The sequence below is a fragment of the Corvus cornix genome, chromosome 2 (assembly GCF_000738735.6).
Source record: "Corvus cornix cornix isolate S_Up_H32 chromosome 2, ASM73873v5, whole genome shotgun sequence".
In the NCBI taxonomy this organism is placed as follows: Eukaryota; Metazoa; Chordata; class Aves; order Passeriformes; family Corvidae; genus Corvus; species Corvus cornix.
Window position 1 is genome coordinate 102,788,324 of NC_046333.1, and position 14,330 is coordinate 102,802,653.

At 38.6% G+C, this 14,330-nt stretch overlaps 1 protein-coding gene across 11 annotated transcripts in view; it reads right to left on the bottom strand.

Annotated features, from left to right (window-relative positions):
* The window catches only part of PTPRM (protein tyrosine phosphatase receptor type M), a 453,496-nt gene that overhangs the window by 317,833 nt on the left and 121,333 nt on the right, over positions 1–14,330 (bottom strand). For all 11 annotated transcript variants that reach the window (XM_039549187.1, XM_039549181.1, XM_039549179.1 and 8 more), the window contains exon 3: positions 239–504. In XM_039549187.1, coding sequence (XP_039405121.1) covers positions 239–504 — 266 coding nt within the window. The remainder of the gene's footprint in view (positions 1–238; positions 505–14,330) is intronic.

The window sequence follows — 14,330 nt, forward strand, 5'->3', positions numbered from 1 at the left end:
AATTAGTTCACCCATATTTAGAGCATGTGTGCATTTCATACACTTCTATAAATATATGTAAACATATAAACACAGCCATATGTATGTAAAAACAAACATTTAGCATCACGTACAAAAATGTAATTAAGATGAAGATCAACTAGACATACTGAAAGGTATTTTGATTTAAAGTTAAAATGATGATTAAGAACCAGATGGCTATTATGAGAAACAAAATTTCATAAAAAGTAAAACATACCTGATAAAAATTGGGCCAGAAAGTACTAATTGCCAGTTCTGCTCTGTTCCAAGTAGCAGTGATAGATGTGTTCCAGACTGGGTTACCAACAGGACCATCATTAACCTTCACATACACATTCAAAGTGCCAGGGCTAGCTCCACTCTTGCTTGAAACATAATAGTGAAAATCAATACAATGTGTATCATTTTCTTTCAGATGGGGCATCAGGAGGTGAGCTTTCTGTCCCGCAAATCTCCCAGATGTATTCACCAACATGAAAGAACCTGCAAAAACAAAGTGACTGATTCAATTTCTTCCTTTTTTTCCCTCTTCCTAATTTGGTAATATCTGTAACTAAAGCATAATTTAAAAAATGATATTAATTTAACCATTTTTCTTCTACTAACATAACAGTAATTTGTATTTGGAAGGTATTTAATCTCAAATTACTTTTTGCAGAATCTCAATATTCTTTCGTAAAGCTAGTAAATAGTACAATCTTTATTCTACAGGTGGGGAAGGAAAGCCACAAAAAACCCTCGAACACTGAAGCAATCTGCACTGTGGTAAATCTACAGATGGTAGTACAGAATCAGCTGTAGTTCTCAACTACCTGAGGGCTTCTAAAGTCAAAGTCTCTGCTGGGTTTGCCTGGCAAGGCTGTGGTCATGGGGGAGCTACAGGAGCGGCTTCTTGTGAGCAGCTTCCCCACATGTCCTACAGAGCCAGTGCCAGTCGGCTCCAGGACAGCCCCACTGCTGGCCAAGGCCAAGCTCATCAGTGACGGTGGTAGCACCTCTGGGATAATGTAATTTGAAAGGTGAGAAAAAAGAAACCTTCAGAACTGCAGCTGAAGAGAGGAGTGAGAATATGTGAGAGAAACAGCCCCGAAGACACCAAGCTCAGTGAAGGAAGTGGAGCAGGAGGTGGTCCAGGCATTGGAGGAGAGACCTCCTGCAGCCCGGGTGCAGACTATGGGGAGTCAGGCTGGTCCCTGCAGCCCATGGAGAGTGTGGATAGAGCAGAGATCCACCTGCAGCCCATGGAGGGCCCTGCACCAGATCAACTGGATGGCCAAAGGAGGTGGTGATTTTGTGGGAAGTCCGCACTGGAGCAGGAGACTCCAGCTGGCAGGACTTGTGAGCCGGTGTGGGACCCACGCTGCAGCAATCTGCACCTGCAGGACTGCATCCCACGGTAAGAGACTCCATGCCAGAGCAGGAGAAGACTGTGAGGAGGAAGGAGTGGAAGAGACAATGTGTGATGAACCAGCCCACTTCCTGTCCCTCTGCACTGCTGGGAGGGAGGAGAGAGAGAAAATTCAGGAGTGAAGCTGAGACCAGGATGAAGGGAAGCGTACTTGGTGTCCAGCCAGGGTCAATCCACCACAAGAGCTGCAATGAAATTTAAGAGAATTTTGTGTGTTCAGATGGTTAGATGCAGCATGGGATGCAGACAGTCTAAAACAGTCTCAATTCCTTAGCCTTCCTCTATATAATCACAAGTTACCTAACTTGACTAAGTGTGACAACTGTCTCCTCTCTTCAACAATCTGACAAAAGCATGAACAAACGAAAATACAAGTAAACCAGTAAGCCTTACAAGTAAAAAAAAAAGGTGGGGGTGAATTTTATACTATAGTCACAGCTTAAAAACAGCAAATTACAAGAAACGTAGAAGTATTCAAATAAAGTTACATTCAAACAACTCTCACATGAGCAGCTAGTCAATTTATACTCTATTTTTCAGTGCCTATTAATGTGTTTCATTGAAATGTACCTTCAAAATAATCATGTTGCAGAACTAAGGAATTTGAAAGACTGAACAGATGTTAGAAAAATACAACATGATTTCTGAGACATTCGTATTCTGGGCTGAACAAATGAAAAGGGAAGAATTCTATTTAACAGACAACCTATGATATCATAGAAGGAAATAAAATTCAGTATCCACTTTGAAAAGAAAACATGTCAATAAAACGCATGAGATAATTTAAACCCTGCATTTTTCATAAGTCCAGAAATGGATGTTATAGTTCCCTGCTACAAACACATAGTTAAGTGTTCTCATAAAAATGTAAGTACACATACTTGTCACACAGTTATTAGAAAAAATTTTTAATTTTTTTTTTTTCTTACTTTGATGGGTGACAATACTTTTTAATGAGATGCAAGTCATTTCTTGAACTGGAATGTTGGAGAACCTTTGTTAAGACTGCATCTTTATGTTAAATAGGTTTAACTATTCAATAACAGCAGTTTTGCAGTTGAATTTAAATTATTTATCAAGTGTAATTTCCTTTCTAGCCAAGTTCATAAAATTGACAGAAATGGAACTGACTTATAATACAAAGGAATATAAATATTTTACTTCCTAAAAGGCATTACTCTATATTTAATTCACAGTCTGTTACTATAACATATTGGGACAAATACTTATTCATTAGTAACATAAACAGAAGTCACTGAGTATGGTTTTTTTCTTAAAAAAGGCAGGAAAGAAACTAATATTCTTTCAATCAATCAGTACATGCTCTGCCGTTCAATTAATTTATTTACATTTAAAATATAAACCCCTTAAAATAAGTATAATTTGCTAAGTTACAAGAACAATACTTAAAGCATTCATGAATTCACTAAAAATTAACTGGCAAGCTTTTTTATATGGAAACTATCAATCAAACAAACTACAAAAAACCCCACAGCACACCTTCTGACAGTGGATGAATTCGCCAGAATAGCTTATCATATACTGGGGCACATAAGAAATAAATAAAAAATAAAACTGAAACTATACACTGGTATATCCACTAGGAAACAGTTATCTGACAGGACAGAAGGATTCCACAAGAAAACATGCAAAATTATAATCATCTGAGTACTCATTCCTACGAAGAAAAGGCAAGTACACATCTTACTATAAATACACTCATTTTATCACACTTATTTAATTTCCCTGAATGCACTTTCATGTGTAAATACATCGATGATGATAATTTCCTCAGTCAAAAAGTTTAAATGGGATTTACCTGGGTTTAGCCTGTAGGGCTATGTTTAGGCACTACATGCAATGTAGTAAAACCTAATGGTGCTCACCATTCATTGAATTCAGGCTTCTGTGATCCACAACCTTGCTGAATCACCTGTATTTCATCATTTTAGCTAAGGAGTTTAAATCAACAAAGCAGTGACTTTCCTAAAGTCACTGTTGTTGTTTACAATTCCTCACAGAAAAATGGATCAGCAGTAATTCAGCAAATATTTGGTTCATACAAATATTAATTCTAAGAAGATGGAATACTTGAAAAAAGAAAATACAGATTTGCTCCAGAGTAACTGGGCAATTGAATATCCAGGTAATTCTCATTAGCATAAATGGAAATTTTCTGTGAAATACTGGACACAAAAAGATGCTATAAAGATAGAGTGACAGAAGAACTGAAAAAAGAAATGTTTAAAAAAGAAAATCTGACAACTAGAAAAGCAACATACAGTCCTACAAAAAATTATGGGAATGGCACAAGAGAGGTTTTCCAGTCACTTCTGCAAGTTTTCACCATGTCACCTCACCTTGTTAGAGACACTTTTTATATTGAGAATGTCAAACGCAATGAAATGAATGCAGGATCATTTTTCATGCATGAAGAAAATGTGACTTAGTGAGCAAAGAAAGTCACTTTGCTGATTTTTCACCAGTCTTATACATGGTTGAAGACAAATTATTAGTCTTCCTAATTAACATTAAAAAAAAGTACTGGCATTTTACTCATTCAGGCATCACTACTGGTTGATTTTGACTCTCAATAATTGAAAAATGTGCTAAATGATGGAGAGCAAAAAGTGATTTTAAGAACAGATATTCTATGTATTTACTAACAAAGCAACCTTCAGGTGCAGAAAGGTGTCAAAAATGCTGTGACTAGGCAGTTCACAAAATCATAGAAAGGCTCAGATCAGAAGGTACATACAAAAGGTTACTTTTTATTAGCAAAACAGCATTCCCTAAATGCCAGCCAACCCTACAGCCATCACCCACAAGAGATTGTGACTACTCTGAGTGCCCAAGACTAAGCATGGGACTGTTCAAGACACTGGAACTACTGAGCATGAGCAGATGAATTGTAAGGCTCAAGCATAATGAGTACCACTTTCAGACAAGGCAAACTCAACATAGGTGTTCTTTTATTTACTGTATTTCATAAACAAACCTATATACAGACCATCTTGGAAGTATTGCAGAAAGCAGAGGACCTGAATTTAGTTACAATCCACCCTGCACTTTAACTCCTAAAGCTTGCAAACAAAACAGGTTTTGTATTCTATATTTTTTCATACTATTTACTGATGTTACAGGAGAAGGAAAATACATTTTCAGGTGACATTTGAAAATTATCTGGCTGCTGTAATTTGAGAAAACTCTCAAAGCATGACCAGCACTACCTAAAGAAGCTGTAACTTTCATTCAAATGCACCACTTCCAGACATCACCTAGTAGGTATGTGTACACAAACACCAGAGCTTGCACCCCTGAACTGGCATAATGAGGAGTCTCAAAATACACCAGCTGAGAGTCTTCCCTTCAGTGCCTCAGCTAACATCTATCAGTTCTGCTCATTAACTTACAAAGCATTATTGTCTCCAGGTGAATTTCAAGTCTTCTTTTGAGCAATATTTACTCATATTAAATTTAACGTGGTAATTTTAATCATTATTTATTACCCATCCTAAAAACATCATTAATCACAACTTTCAAGCTATTTATCTTCCAAATTTGCAACTATTCAAACTCTTGGAAAAAATCCATTGAAAATCCCTCATAAGTCCTGTGTATTTTTTTAAAAGATCAATTCACTTCTACCCCGACTGCCATCTTCGTTTCAGCAGAACAGTTAATAAGACTAATAAGCCTTATAACTCTTCCACTAAATTCTTAAAATTCTTAGTTCTTAATGTTCTTCCTCATCTCACATGCACAAACGCATCTCCCATTATTTTGTTAGAAATTGCTTTGATCAAGCTTGAACATGAAGTCACGTACTTCTGAATCCTGTATCTTTTGCCCCTTTTCCAATAGCCAGTAATATAAAAACCCCCCTGCTTTCTGATGAATGCTATTTACTTTTTCAAGCCTTTTCAATATTTAATGATTTTGACTACTCACCCTGTAATTTGTTTTTCTGTTTTCTTCATGACTATTCTATGTTTTCAAACACGGTACTGACATTTTGAAGGCTTCTTATATAACTTACATTACCTCAATGCAAAAAGCAAGCAATGTATAGTAGGGCCATACGAAGTACACAAGCTATTAGAGAAAACAACTGCATGTGCATAAATTCTGAGAGAGTTGTATCAAGTTTCAAATTCAGCTTCTGAAGCAATCACTGCATTTTTGGAAAAGCAGAAATAAAAGTAAGAAAGTACTTCAGGACAGGCAAACTCAGACCTAAAAAGACTTTTAAAACACAAAGCTTTCCAGCATCATATCCCCAGGTCTAGAACAGGCAAATTCTGGTTGAGTACTCTAAAGCAGGGAATAGCTATATATTTGAAACAATTAACTGAAATTAACTGAAAGTGAATAGAGGAGAATGTCTGGATCTTCCCAAAGTCCTAGTATCATGGAATCATTTAGGTCGGAAAAAGAATAGAATATTGTCGATACGGAACGAAGCTAATGCTGGGCTTGTATAGAACCTTCTGAAGGGCAGGGAGAAGGCATCACATCTGAATTGTAGTTCCACTCATGAACACAACTGGAAACTTTTCTGTTTGGTTAGTTGTTTATTTGTTTGTAACAGGAAACCTGACCTGCCTGCATATAAAGTAAATGCACTACACGGTAGTTCTCCCTCTGTTTGGTAAGGAAGGTCAGGTGTGGTGTGGACTACGAAATCCCCAATGAATTGTGCTACTCCTCTTGTCCCTGGAGAGCCACCTTAGATGCAGCCCAAGCCTGAGGCAGTAAAGCAGTACCACCAGAGGTGGAAGGTTTCCTTATCACCCCAGTCACTCGGAAAACTCACATCAGCCAAAGTGTACAACTACTTGGGACAGTTTTTCACTTTTAAAGGAACCGTGCTCTGTTTGGGCTTCAAAGAGCGAAGTATGGTGCAGGGCAACATTCTTGTTTCATTTCTGTCATCCCACATTTGGCCTATCCCAATATGCTCTGTAGCTCCACCAGTATCTTCTACAGCCAGTGAGAACTGTGCTACAAACTGCTAAATCTGAAAACTGATTTATAAAACACACTCACAATAGAAAGCTTCCCCAACAAGGTATGCAGAGTTTTCTTCAAATTCTCCCAAGACTCCTCATGATGCAGTCAGCTGGATTTCTATAAAGGTGACCTAATATATTTCACCAGCTATAACATTCTTTAACTTTTATGCTATGACTGGATTTCAAACATGCCAGAGCTTTGAGACAGATCTGTCTGCACCTTTTCTTTAAAGTGAACACATGAAAAAATACCATAAGGGCTTGAAAGAGAAGATGTTTCACTAGAACATAAACTTGAAAAACTGTCTTCTGTCTGAAAATCCAGATTCTTTTGAGAGAGAGGTAAAATACAGCCATTTGAAAACATACACCTTTTCTGCCCAACTATGTCTTTGCAACAAGGGCCCTTTTCCTCCAGACCTGCTTGGCACACTAGCAATCTTCAACAGCCTTTATGGATTCAACAAACTGTGTTCTCCTCTGGGTCAACAGAAAAATCTTCCCTGTTCTCATCATGCCTGGCCTAGTTTTGTGTTTCTTCCCCATTATGCCAAGAAAACTTCCCAAGTGCGAGCTCTCCAGTCAGCAGCTCTATTACTGCCTGCCCTATTGTTCCCTGGAAAAGCTTCTCCCACGGCCAGGTGCTCTCAAAGAAGAAACCCTCTTCTCCCCTTCTGAGAACTTCCCCTAACCAAAAAGCACGCAGTTACCAACCATGGACTTTACCACAGCATATAACATGCATACAAAGAATGATTTCAAAAGACACCTTGAACCACTCATTTTCACACAAAGAATGACAATACGTGCATGAAGAATTTTTTGCATGTCCCTTCTGTTTTCAAGGAAATGAGACCAAGTTTCCAACGTCACAAACAAAATAGAACTCGTTCAGCACAAAAGCTCTCTCCCTGCCTTGGAGGCTACATTCACAGATGTTTCCTTGCCTTGTTTGTTCCTAATAGGACACAGCTCCTCTGGTTGATTGTTTAGCCTGTGTACCTGCAATGAGATTGGAAGAGGTCTGCTAGACACATCTGCTAGATCTACCCTGAACAAAAGTAAGGGAAGTCAAAATACAGGATGCAGTACATAAAGGATTAAAGGGTAAGCATAGAAATAGCAACAATCAACATTGTAACAGAAAAACGGGTCTTGCTAAAAAAAAAAGGTGAACCCTTGGGTGTACAGTTGAACGAGACTGCAAGTATTGCTGAAACTACAGCAGCTAAAGATGTAAGACTTCTGTGAAGTGCTTAATACAATAAGGGAACTGATTAGAGCAGCATAAGAAAGCACATCGAGTGTATTAAAAGCTGAGTAACTGAAGCAACTGTTACTGAAGAAATCCCAGTAAACATGGTTCAGGTTCTGCTAGTGAGACTTTTTGCATCACCATAAACTAAGTGCTGTTTAACTTTCTTAACAAGGATGTAAGAACAGATGAAAACCTGTTTCTGGGAAAAAATGAAATTATACAAACACTGGCAAAAAACCCACAGAGCATCTGAGTAGCCAAATCTAGGCTACTCGCAGGAACCAGGGTGAGTCTTCATCTCCGTGCCTGACAGACACAGGACTGCTACAGTTCCACGTCCCCAGATCCAGCTGGTGGTGTTCCTAACACTAGCAGACAGATACACAGCGAGAGAGAAAGAGAGAGAGATGGCCTGACAGATTAAATACAGACAGAAAAACAGTGCCTTAATCAGCATCCCTGTGAACACACTGAGCACTCACACATAAAGCACTGACAGCCCTACCCTGCTCCTCCACTACAGCCCAGGGGAATCTCACTCTGCGAGAGGAACCCACACCCTGCTCCTCCCCAGGCTCTGGCCCCCACACCCAAAAGCCGCTGACTTTCATGGCCCCACAGCAGCTCCTGGCACCCAAATCTCTTCTCCCACTCTCTGGTTAGCTTGGTTTGAAGTTTATGAGCATTCACACACATGCTGAAGATCTGAGCACATCCACGGACAACATGGTAGAAACTGCATTTAGTAAGAACACAGGATCGATTGCAGTGATCAAGCATCAGGCAGAGTCTCACCAGCATACTGAGTGGTCAGACATGTACAAGAGATGAGACTCTTTTATCCCTTTATCCCTCTACTTCTCCCATGCTTGCGCCTTCCCGACCCAGCTTGACTCCTGCCTTTGGTCCCCACACTAACAGCTGCACATGCAGTGAGAGCAGCACACAAAATGGTAACCTGCGTTTTCCAATGTGTCGCTTACCCTATCAACTTGCATTTTATTATAACTTGGCATTCAAAGCATGAGACAGTTGTTCTGTCACAGAAGATAAGTATCTGTAAAACTAACCAGCACATGCTAACAATTACTGCTGCTGCCCAGAAAGTCTCCCTTCTTCTCTAAGCACATTCTCTTTGCTGCACGACCAATAACATTAGTCATTATTTTTGTAAACCATTCAACCATGCAATTCAGCATTTAAGAAACAATACCCAGGAGATAAGCAGGAATCAGCTTTAACATGTTCCAGGGGAGCTCCTGGGGGTAAACCAGTTACTTTTCAGATAAAAGCTTTGGGGAAGTAAATATAGAAAGGTGGAGGAGAGGGGGAACATGGCTTGATCCTGCATGTTACTCTTATCCGAAAACGACCATCTCCAAGAACAGGGTTAAGTGCTACTGGTGCTCCTCTTCCTTCCCAGTGACAGGCTGAAAGGTTTGTTAAACACAAGGTTAATATAAAAAGCTTCTGAAGGCCCGATGACAGTGAGCTTTACAACTTTTACAGAAATACAATTTTCTTCCAGCTTTAGGTTGCTAGGTTAATGTTTGGCTAATGATCATACCTATGTATACTCTTCCAAATTCTAGAACATCCAAGCAATAAGTTACTTTTCATTTAAAAGCTGACTGTCACTGTACTTTCTTCACAAAGCGTTTTCTGGAAACCGCTCTGCCTCCTGGCTGATTACTGATCTCCTAACTACTGGTAAAAACAAACTGTCATCATAACACTATCAGGTGTGTAAACTGCTGCTAAGTTGTTGCACTGATTAGTATCTGCAGTAACACACCACATGCAAATGACATGCATCTTTTGAATTTCACTCAAATGTCTGACAGTTTTTCACAGATCTGTAAAACAACTATATTGCCTATGGCACTAAATCCCACAACGACAGAGAGCCTTCTGAAATCCTGCTTGACATATCAGCAATTTTAGAAGTTTATTAGCCTCAAGGCTAAGAAAAGCTTCTGTTACTGGAGTAATTTACTCTTGGTTTCATGAGTGTGCATAAAGATAACTCACAAGAAATCTACCTTATCTATTCAAAAGAGTAAGCTAAATATTGCATTGTCATCTACTGTAGATCTGTGGAGTTGTTTTGTTTTGTTTTTATTCTACCCTCCCCTCTTTTGAATCAAAGCAGCCATCTTTTTCTCATCTGTTCAATACACTCATCTGACAACTCCCTTAGCATGGGCCATGTGTCACTTCAATTCTTTTACTTCCACATAAAAAATCTTGCTCAGAAATTAGAAGCTCACCAGTATAATTACAATCAGAGTAGCGTCCCTAAAACATACTTTTATGCTCCGTTTTTCTAAATTGAATCACTCATTGAGACTCCAAACCATAAGTAGTGGGCTTTCTTCCCCAGTTAAACTACAAATTACTTCAGATTAGTATTCACAGCATTTTTCTTCCACAGAAACACTTCAGAGACCTTAGACAAGACTTGCTGAGTAAAATTTCAAGCACATCAGGGCCTGTGTTTCACTGATGAGCAACAGGATGGCTCAGGACCTTTACTCTTGAGCTTGTGTCCCACAGGAAATCATTGTTATACCAGCACAAAGGCACAAATGCAACCCGTGGCAACTACAGGACAGTTTAAGCCTTAATGGATCAGCTACTGCACTTTCTGCAGGCAGAGTTAAACACTTTAGTCAACCTATACAGTAACAACATGAAAGCTTTAAAACTGATGGATTAGCATATTCAGTTGGAGCTATTACTTCCGCCTTAAAGAAATCACTAACCAAGCAACAAAACCTCACCACCATGAATTCAGTCTGCTTTTAAAATGAAATTTAATGCTAGTCTACACCAAGATTTATACATGTCTGTGCATGTATTTATCAGCTTGGAATATTGCCTTAGTTGGACTTTGTAAAAGAATTAGAGACCCATTACACGTCCATTTCTCAATTTCTTTCCTTTTTTTATTTTTAAATGTGCTTATAAAAAGCAAACACAAAAGCAGCTGACAGCATTTTCTACAAATTGGTATATAAAACTGTATTCCACTTAGGTTTCTTCCTCTTAGGGATCCTGTTACACTTGGCAATGACAAAGAGAAAAATGACAGATCTTAAGAATTTGCTTTTTCCTACCTGATTTCCAAATTCTAAAGCAAGTGAAAAATACAGAGGTATTTGTTATCCAAGCTGTAAGTTTTATGAAAGGGTTTCACTACATGTCAAATTGAAAAAAAATATTTAAAGCATAAAGATTGTCTTTCCTTAAAGAATATATTAAACTATTCATTCAACGCAATATCAGCCCGAAAATAAAACTCTTTTTGCAAAAAACACCTTCTTGGCAGGAAGAAAAAATACTTATTGTTGGCTATTTTATTCTTGACATGGTAACCACTACAGTACAATCTATCTTTAAAGGCTCTTATCTAGAAGAGATTACGTCACAAACTACATCACAAAGAATGAATACTGTGCAGGTTGCCAATTTATCTGTGTTTATTCACACAATAATTTCCTTCACTGTGGCAACCGGCAGACTTCCCAAAGCCATCTGCACACTGATAAAATGGGAATTTCGCTTTTCATTCTTTTAGAGACTTTTTCCAAGCCCCAGATGGAGTTGGCTTTAAGTCTTGTACTACTATGGCTATTTTGTATGTCCTAGTTAGTCTCCACTTGTATCCACCTTAAATATAGCAGAAAACATGCCTAAATAATTTATCTGGTGTACATAATCGTTAACGTATTTACTGAATGAACTTCATGTTGGGCTTTTTTCCTGTGCAGTCCCATGGAAGATACAGTTTAATGTACTTATTTTCAAGTTCTAGTCCACTAGATATTGAAGATATTAATTTGGGCCTGATTCATCACTGAAATAAGCCTTCCAGTTTCCCTGACTCACAATCCCAGGAACTGAGATTGTCGTTCAAGAGAACAACAGAATCAGGATGGTTTTTTTCAAAAAGGGAAAGCATAAGACTCTAATTAACACAAGGGCTTAACGACGTGCTTAAGTACCATTCAGGAAAGCACTTAGATACTTAATTTGTCTTCAATAGGATTAAAAATTCAGAAGGTACGTGCATAATATTTCTGCAGGATGCTTTCTGGAGTTCTGAGATCCTGCTGTTGCAGGAATCTGACATTTCACAGCTTTATTAAAAATTGCTAATTGAAATGCCATTGTACTAAAGCACACAATTTTCAAAAATTAGATTTTATACTAAAGGTGGCTGGTCGTCTGCAAGAGAATTTAAGGATTTATAGCAGTGCTCAAGCAGAAAAAGTTTGGACAACACTGACTTAAACTCTTGACTTTTTTTTAGCCCAGAATTTAATCCAGAAGTTAAATATTACGGCATTTGAGTGGTTTTAAATGGGAAAGAGGGATAAATAAGTGTTTTCACTACCATGAAAAGGGAATATATGTTTGCATGTATTTAAAATAGGCTGCAGAATAAAGAATAATCAAACAGAAACCAAACTAAAAGAAAACAAATGCTATGCACTTTTCTTCTATGTTGACTTTGTCTTACATTTAAAAGCTTCTAGGCCAACACCTGGACAGGATAGGAGAATCCCCTGGATTTAAAGGTATAACAGTAAAACTAAAACTAGGGAACTAAAATGAATTTTTTTTCTATCACCCTACTCTTTTCTGCAGTACTTTTCGCCTGGCTTCCTCATGACCCATTATGCTTCTCTGTGCTGCCCATGGAGACGTGCCACTCCCCACTGAAGCTTTCATAGGTGTCTTCCAGGAAGACAGAGGCTGCAGTTTGCAGCCACTGCTCCATCCCTTCCCTGTGGTGGCTGCCCCTGCCAAGCTGTGCCTGGCTGTTGGGAGGACAGAGGAGGCCCCCAACAGGGCCATATTCCCCAAGAGAGCATGGTGGGCAGCCGGAAGCCCAAGGCAGGTGCAAACAACACCTGCCAAAGGGAGACAGGGAGCAGAGGGCACAGATCCTCACCCTCAGGCTGGCAGGGAAGGAAATGGGACATGGGCCATGTCAGAGGGCCCTCAGCCAACAGCTAAGGCTGGGAAAGACGGTCACATTACACATGATGTATTCGCTGCTATCCTTCCCCACTCCCAGCATGTTATACATATTCTGCTAATTCTTTTTTTTTTTTTTTTAAATCCCCATTTCAACTGTTTTTTGCCACTATGAGGGGCACGGAGCACCCCTTACCAGCCCAGTGCCACAGGAAGCCACCCCAGCTGCGATGCTCCTGCAGCAGGGAGGTGAAGGCTGACCATGGCGCAGACAGGTTGGTTTTACACAAATACATACACCTTAATGCTCCCACCCGTCACTCATCATTAACTTGTTCTGCATCAACAGCTGATTTCTGGCCCCTTGACACTAGGAGCAAGTTGCTGTGTAAAAGCAGGCAGCCTTCAGCTGAGCCTTGTATCAAGGTAACCATGAAAACGAGCAGTGTAGGCAATAGTTCGGGTGCATGTCAAACCACCCACAAAGCGATGTTTCTGTATTTAAAACATTTAATGAAAAAATCAGTTTCCAAACTGGCATATTTACTGTGTGTGACTGCAGTTAAAGTCTCGATTCCATTAAACTTCCTTTCCTTGTCTGCAAACATGAACCCTTCCAGATGTATCTTCTGAAATACTACAGACCTTTAATTGTCATTATGTTCAAAGCCTGTTTCATATAACCAAATAAGCTGTACTTCAACAGCATTTTATGGGACAAAAATTCTATTATAAAACATTACCATAATGAAGCAGATTACATTAAAATATTAAAGGAAAATGAAAACTTTACAAAGAATAACTGCTAGATTCAATTATCCTTTACAGTACAATAAATATTTTCTGTTTCATTTTGGACTAAAACTCTGTGTCAAAAGCAGAAGTGCAAACCTTAGTGACATAAATTCATATTTGGGCAAACAACTTGGCTTTACTTGAGACACTGTAGCATTTATTTTCTCTCTCTTCACTTGCTGACTTTTTATTTTGCCTATAGTTATGTAATCTAACGTTATTTTGGTTTGGTTTACCAAGATAAACTTGCAGTTCATTCTCCTGGAGTTTTTGCTGTGATCCTTTGAAGCCTTGCTACCTTAATTCTGTGAGCATTTTCAAGTGCTTTCTTGGTGAAGTTTCAACTAAATGTATCAAAATGTTAAAGACTCACCTGCAATCAGCTCAGGAATAACTTGCCACGGAAATCATATCAGTGGCAGAAATAAACATACTCAAACTAAAAGCTTCTAAATGGGTATTTTTTTAATCAGCTATGATTACAGGCAATACCTCCAACTCTAATACTTAGTCAAGACAAAAATAATATAGCCCCCATTTTTCAGTGTCATTTGTGTGTGTCAGACAGTACTTTGTATACAGAAGCATAGAGACTCCAAGCTATATATTCAAACCAAAATGGAGATCAAATTGAAAAACAATAAAATAAGAATAGAAAAAAAAAATTTTCAAGATGGCAGATATGGTACTGTAAATACATTTAAAGTTACTTTACTTTGGAAGTTGACTTGTTTTGCAATAGAAGTCCACTCTTCCAGCTTCCTTAAGAGTCCTAAGTCCCTTCTTCAGAAAAGGTAGAAAATAAACAATAAACAAAACCACCCCTTAGAAAACACCCACTCTGAAG